General features: G+C 57.0%; 1 protein-coding gene across 1 annotated transcript; it reads left to right on the top strand.

Annotated features, from left to right (window-relative positions):
- The first annotated feature begins 625 nt into the window (after nucleotides 1–625).
- UPK3A (uroplakin 3A) lies at nucleotides 626–6,871 on the top strand. The gene is made up of 6 exons (XM_081311453.1): nucleotides 626–724; nucleotides 1,561–1,716; nucleotides 2,377–2,656; nucleotides 4,439–4,521; nucleotides 5,086–5,218; nucleotides 6,708–6,871. Exons 1-6 carry the CDS (start codon nucleotides 673–675, stop codon nucleotides 6,865–6,867), a joined length of 864 nt encoding a protein of 287 aa, XP_081167579.1. The 5' UTR covers nucleotides 626–672; the 3' UTR covers nucleotides 6,868–6,871.
- The last annotated feature ends 582 nt before the right edge of the window (nucleotides 6,872–7,453 follow it).

The following is a 7,453-nucleotide window of genomic DNA, read 5'->3' on the forward strand; positions in this document are numbered from 1 at the left end:
GAGGATCCCATCCCTATTTTCAAAATCTCCCACCAGCAAGCAGGTGTTAAGACCCTGTTCCATTCCTTCTGAAGCAGCCCGAGGCTGGGTGGAAGTGCCCTGGGTTCCACCAGCCTGGGCGTTTCCAGGGAGATCACTTACGTTCTGGTAAGTCCCTGCCCCTCCTCGACTTCCTGGGCCTGCCTGGGTCTGGCATCTATAAACCCAGAGGGTCGCACTGCCAGTCTCCATTTAACTCACAGATCCGACACTTGGTTTTGCCATGCTGACATGATAAAACCACAGTTTACCAGTGTCTGGCACATTGTAGCGGCTCCATAGTTGCAGGAATGGGCATCCGCATTTTATGGTACAGTAACAGAGGCCCCAAGAGTGTGGGGCTGCCCCTGGTCTCATTAAGCAAGCGCAAAAGCGCCGCCTTGGCCCCGCACGCAGTAGGCGCTTTAGTGAGCGCACAGGGAAGGACGCCAGCGGATCTGCGCACTGGCTGGCCAAGCGGGCGGGGGAGATGGGGCGGAGTCGTATGCAAATAGCCCGTGAGAAGAGCGCGGATTGGCTGGTGCGGGCGGGGGCGGGGCCCGCCAAGGGCCGGGGCTGCCAGGTGCGCTGGGCTGGAGAAGCCGGGTGCCCGCGCTGGGCCGCTGGACAGAGCTCCCCTGGCGGTCCCGGGCGATGCCTCCGCTCTGGGTCCTGCTGGCCCTCGGCTGCGTGCCGTTTGGCTCCAGTAAGCCGGGGATAAAAGGATAAGGGCTGTGCCAAGGGAGGGCAAGCGCTACCTGGACCTTGATCCTCCCAGGGTCACCGGAGAGGAGCCTGGATGGGAAGTGGCAATGGGAACTCCATTTATTCATTCCAGGAAAAGGCGCAGAGTTCTGGCTTTGGGGACCCAGATATTATTATTAGTAGTAGTAGTCATCTTTAGAGCTTTCTCTGGTGGCAATCTGAGGGCTCAAGGTGGCTACAGTCTGCGACGGGTGTTGCTGGAGACCAACAGACAGGGTGCTGCAGGGGAGCAGAGAAGGGACAAGACCAGACTCATGGTGGCTTCTTTACTGGGGGAGATGGAGGGACGTTTTTCACCAAGGGTGTAGCATGGGCAAGTTCTGGGATGAGGAGGCAGCCTGGTTCTTTGGAAGCTGTAGTCCCTCCCTGCCGCTAGAGAGCAGGGTAAGGAGGGAGTGAGGGTGAGGCCAGAGACCCAGGCGGGCATGGGAGGGCACTCCTGGACGAGCAACAGGATCACGTCTGCTGTCAGAGTGGAGGGGGCCTTACCTTGCTGTTAGAAGAGGGTGGGATGGAGCGAGGACCGGCCATGGCTTAGAGGCAACCGAGATCCTAGTGACTGAACATCTGCAGAGGGAGCTCAGACTGCTGGGTTTCTGGCCAGGAAGCTGCAGGGTGGGTACAGGGACACTGCTGTATCTGACAAAAGGTCATGAGATGGCCCACAGGGAGGGTGAGGCCCAGTGCTGGCTCCCAGCAGGTGCTCCGTAGCACCCATGTGCACATGGGTGTGGGCAGTTCCGTGGGAGTCAGTTCCCATCCTCCTTGCCTCCCCAGCTGTGAACCTCCAGCCTCAACTGGCCAGCGTGACCTTGGCCACTAACAACCCCACACTCACCACGGTGGCCTTGGAAAAGCCTCTCTGCATTTTTGACAGCTCAGAGCTGCTTGTTGGCTCCTATGAGGTCTATCTGTATGTCATGGTCGACTCAGGTAAGGGTCCTGCTTCCCTCCGGCTGCTCCTAAAGGGGTTTTGATCTGTCAGCAGGGAAGAGTGAGAATGACAATCTCTTAGGTTTCTAGCAACCAATCTTCACAACTCATTCAGAGTCACAATTTTATTCTTTCAACAAATATTTACTAACTTCGTATCTGTGCCCAATCTCTGGGCACTGTGGGTATTTTCTGCCATCCCATAGAAGAAAAGATTGGGTTCCGAGAGGTTGAGTGAGTTGTCCAAGATCACCCAGCTAGTGAAGAGACCTGGGGTCCAACAAAGGTCTATCTGCCTCTACATCATTCCTTTGAACAATATGACCCTCATTTCCCATTTACAGAATAGGGAACCCAGAACTTTCAGTGACAGGTATCAAAGGTGTATTTTTTTTTTTTTTTTTATTTTCAAAGGTGTATTGTGGTGGAGGATTACGGGAATATTCTAAGATAAAGTAGGTGAGAACGGAACACAGCACCCAAAGGAAAGTGCTACTTGTCCATCTCCCCAGGCAGGGACTGAGCTCGCCCATGCCTGTGAACGCTGTGCCCAGCACAGGGCTGGGGCAGAGAGGAGTCTCAGGCGTTTGATGATTGAGTGACTGAGTGAGTGGCTGGCTGCGGTGGCCAGGATCCTCACTCCCGGCCCTGCCTCTGCAGCCAATCCCAGGAATGCCTCCGTGCAGGACAGCAGCAAGACCCCACTGAGTTTGACGGCCCAGCAAACCCAGGGTGGGAGGACAGGCCCCTACAAGGCAGTGGCCTTTGACCTCACCCCCTGCAGTGACCTGCCCAGCCTGGATGCCATTGGGGATGTCACCCAGGCCTCAGAGATCCTGAGGGCATATCTGGTCAGGGTGGGCAGCAACGGGACCTGCCTGTGGGACCCCAACTTCCAGGGCCTCTGCAACCCACCCCTGTCTGCAGCCACGGAGTACAGGTGGGTGTGAGCAGCCACTGGGGGAGGGCAGCAGCTGAGTCCCACCCCAACGCAGGAAGACCCCAGGGGGAGGGGACAAAGTGGGAGGAGCCACATTTCTAGAGGTCTTATGTGCTGGGCCCACTGGGGTCTCAGGCTGGGCCTGGGGTAGGACAGGGCTGGAGCTCAGAAGGGCCCTGCTGGGTTTCATGCTTGGCGACATAGAAAGCAAGAATCCGGAAATCCTTAATTCTTGAACAAGGGGCCTGTTTCCACTTTGCTTTGGACCCCACAAATTATGGGGCTTCCTGGCCTTCCCATATGTGGAAGTCTCTCACCCACGGCCTTTGTTTCACAGGGAGGGAACTGTGGTGCAGAGAAGGAAGGCCCCTGCTTTTCCTATCTCCTTCCTGCAATCCCTTTTCTGCCCACCCACCCCCTGGGCACCCACTCACTCCACCCTCACTGCCTGAGCATCTCTCTGCAAGCTGTCCCCAGCCTCGGGAGCCTGGGAGGAGGTCTAACCTGGTGCCAAAGCCCGGGCTGATCCCAGTCCAGGTACTAGAGGGACACCTGAGTCAGGGGTGTGGCTTCCAGGACTGTTTGGGCCCAGACCACTGCCCACCTGCCATCCTTGCAGAAGCACCCCCCCACACCTGTAGCTGAGGCCATTGAGCAGGACAAGGGTCTCTGTTGCCCTCTCCCCACCCCAACCTTGACCTTGTCTTTCACGTCCCCTTCCTGACCTCCAAGATGGCCCCTCAGCCTTCATCTATAAGCCCACCCTATCTTAGGGCATGGGTGGGTGCCCAGCCCTACCTCTGAGTTCAGGACCTTGAAACAGGTATGAGGAATTTAGCAAACCGCAGGACAGAGAGATTTTAAAGGTTTTTTTGTTTTGTTTTGTTTTGTTTTTAAGTGTTAAAAAAAAAAAAAAAAAAAAAAAAAAAAAAAACCTCCAGGCTGCAGATGTCTCAGTTTCGGGACCATCTCTATGTTTAAACTCTTCCCTTCCGCAGGCTCTGGCTGTTCACTGTCTCACCAATCTCCTTTTCAGATTAGCAACACTTATTTGGGGGGTTCTTTTCTTTCTTTTTGGTACTAGGAGTTGAACCCAGGGGTGCTGAGCTACATCCCCAGCCCTTTTTATTTTTATTTATTTATTTTTAAAATATTTATTTTTTAGGTGTAGATGAACACAACATTATTTATTTTTTATGTGGTGCTGAGGATTGAACCCCGGCCCCGTCCGTGCTAGGCGAGCGCTCTGCCACTGAGCCACAATCCCAGCCCATTTATTTTTATTTTGAGTCCCTAAGTTACTGAGCCTGACCTTGAACTTGTGACCCTCCTGCCTTATCCTCCCACGTTGTCCCTGGGATGACAGGCATGCCCCACCACTCCCCACTTTTTTTAGCATTTATGTCTTAAAATGTAGCCCTGACCCCAGGACAGCTGGGCTGGTGATGGACTTTATCCCACTTGTTTTTCTAAGTCCCTTTGTGATTCCAGGGACAGGCTTGGAATATGGCCTGTGGTTAACGGGGCTGAGCCACAGGTGCTGTGTAAAATAACCAGAGGGGCTCCTGAGGGACAGCCCAGCGATGGCCCAGCCCTGAAGCCTTCACAGAGGAGGTGCATCTGAGCTGGGGAAGGCCCAGGGACAGTATGTGACCATGTCCAGCCTCCTCTGTGGTCCAGAGCCCTCTCAATGGCTGTTTCCCTCTGTGCCCCCTCTGTGCCCCTCCTGCCAGCTATGGCTGGACCCACAGGATGGTTGGATGTCATCCTGTCTCCTTCCAGGTTCAAGTACGTCCTCGTCAATGTGTCCACAGGCTTGGTACAGGATCAGACCCTGTGGTCAGACCCCATCCGCACCAACCAGCGTAAGTCGTGTGGTGGGGGCTCAGCCTCCAGCCAGCTTCCTCTGGGAATCAGCAGACCAGGCCCAGCTCTCGGGGCAGGAACTAAGTAGGCCACTCTGTGGGGACCATTCAGACCTGGCTTGAGCCCAGAGTGTCCTTGGACTGGGTCTCCCTGAGTCAATGAGTGACCTGCAGAATGGAGTTCTCTAGGGATCCATATGGGACAGTGCCCCCAAATGGCCGGCTCATGGTAGGGCCTGTACCTTGTTCCCAAAGGGTGACGCCAGTCAGAGAAGAGCAACACCCCCAGCTCTGAGCAGCCCCTCTGCTCAGCCTTGTTTATGTCCATCTCACTGCGGATGAGTCAGTTTAAAAATTTAAATTATGCAAAAAGAGGAAGAGGCCAGAAACACATGGGAGAAAGGCGGGAAGTGGGCCCCGGGGCACACCAGGCCTCTGGCGGAGAGCCCAAGAGGAGTCGCTCGCTGGGCCCCTGGGACATCCCGGGTTCCAGGCCTGCCCATCCCGGGGAAGGGACGGAGGGTGCTGGCTGTCAGGGTGTAACTGGCCGTGGTCCTGCGACAGCCACCCCCTGCTCGGCCATCGACACGTGGCCAGGCCGGCGGAGCGGGGGCATGATCGTCATCACGTCCATCCTGGGCTCCCTGCCCTTCTTCCTGCTCGTGGGCTTCGCTGGCGCCATCGCCCTCAGCTTTGTGTGAGTACCTGCCGCTGGGAGGCCTGGACCTGGGGATGGCGGCAGGGTCCTCTGCAGCTGGCCAGGGCGCTGCCCTCCACGGCGGGTGGGTCTGGTGAAAAGCAGCGGAGCCCTGGGCCTTCAAGGCCAGTCCTTCAGCCCGGGAGCCAGGGGCTGGGCAGCGGGCCCTGGGCCGGGGGTCCCACAGATCTTAGCTGTGACAGTGGTACAGCCTCAGGCAAGACATGCTGTCCTGCGGCCCTCAGTGTCCTCCTGGGGCAAATGGAGGTGATGACTGTTCAGCCCACGGAGTCTGGAGGTCCTGTGGAATCGCCCTGCCCTGCTGAACTCAACCGGCCTTAGCTCTTGTTGCCATTGTAACTCACCGGCTTGCAGTCCAGACGGGGAAACTGAGGCAGGAGGCAGGGAAAGGGTGTCCCAAGGTCACAGGACCTGGGACGAGGACCCAGAGCTGGGGCTAGAACCCAGGCCTCCTGACTCCGCCGACACCTCTGGATCAGGACGGGAGGTCTTCTTGGGGGTGGGGTCCTGGCGCAGCTACCAGGGCTGCCCCGAGGGAGGACAGTCCACTGACACCTGGGAGAATCGATCGGGGGCATGAATCAAGGCACCAGCAAGTGCCCTGGGAGGAGGAGGGCAGGGCAGGTCCTGCCTGGAGCTTCAGAGTGAGCTTCTAGGAGGAGGGATCTGCAGGAGCAATGAGCATCGAGCATGGGGCAGGGAGGAATGCAGCGACAGGCAGCAGGCCCCACACTCCTTGCTTCTCAGGGTAGAGGGAGCCTGGGGGCTTTGAAGCTGAGGGGTCCTGGGGTGGGACTGGGTAGGAAGGCTCCTTGGAGTAGGTTCACACAGAAGCCAGCAGGTGGGAAAAAGTGGGCAGACCATGGACTGGGAGAGACACTGGACCCAGGCTGTGCTCCACACTTAAGTTAATACAACCAGCAGTGGGTGACCTCAGCCTCCGAGGGTCACCCACAAGCTATCAAAGCCTGGTGGCGTCCCTGCCTCCTCCCTCTGGGCAGTGCCAGACGACACTGGCCTTCCAGACTCATCCTCTGAGGTTAGCCGGGCTCTTCCACTAACCCTCCTACTGGCCCTGCCGGTCACGGCCCCAGTCCAGCCAGCTGAACTCCCCACAGGGGCCCCAGGTTCTGTGGCCCTCCCCATCTCAAGCATCTCCTGCAGGACCAGATGAGCTGGCCCCTCCTCCAGGATGGGTCCACTCTCTGTAGTCACTGTCTGTTGAGGTCTGTCTCTCCAGACTGTCCTGGTGATGTGGGGACATGAGACAATGGCCCCCGCCGTCAGCCCGCAGTAAGACCTGACACTGCTCACTCATGTAGCTCCCGACACACGCTGAGAACCCCAGGAAGGGGGGGCTCACTGAGGCTGTGGTGGCTTCTGGGAGCAACGTCTGGGTGCCAAGGTCGCCCGGCTGGAGGAGTTCCACTTTGCTCTGTCCCCTAATCCTGGCTCTCTCCTTGGCCAGGGACCTGGGCGATTCTGATGGGGAAACCACGCACGACTCCCAGATCACACAGGAAGCTGTGCCCAAGTCCCTGGGGACCTCAGAGCCGTCCTACACGTCTGTGAACCGGGGGCCGCCTTTGGACAGGGCTGAGGTGTACTCCAGCAAGCTCCAGGACTGAGACCCCTGACTGGCAGCCTCCCCACACTGTCCTGGTCCTGGAGCCCGTGGTGGTCAGTGTTCACACCCCGACTGGACAGAAGATGAAGCAGGAAGGGTCAGTCCAGTTGTGGGAACGCTCAATAAAATCTTCCCAAATTGGTCAAATTACAGTGTCATATTGTGTGCATGTATGAACACGTAACAACAAACCCCACAGTTAAATGCACTATAATGCACCAAAAAATGTGGAAAGAGACCCTGCCCCTCCCCCCCCAAATCTTCCTAAGATATTGAGGTCAGTACAGAACGAGGGGTGAATAGGTGAGAAAATGCACAAGTCACGACCTGTTGAGGGGCTGGGCTGTTTCTCTCCGGGCTCTGTGATCAGAACTACAGAGACCAGGGCCGAGTCAGAGTTACTCGCCCCGCTCTGAGCCTCAGTCTCCACATCTGTCACATGGGCTGACCATTGACCCTGAGTCCAATCACTGACCCTGACCTTAGAATGCTGTCCCCCTCGACCTTCATTGGATGGAATTTTCCCCTGAATTTCTTGTTCCCCAATAAAAGGCCACTCCCTGGCGTGCTCTCTCTCTCTCTCTCTC

The sequence above is a fragment of the Spermophilus citellus genome (assembly GCF_964194105.1).
Source record: "Spermophilus citellus genome assembly, chromosome: 10".
In the NCBI taxonomy this organism is placed as follows: domain Eukaryota; kingdom Metazoa; phylum Chordata; class Mammalia; order Rodentia; family Sciuridae; genus Spermophilus; species Spermophilus citellus.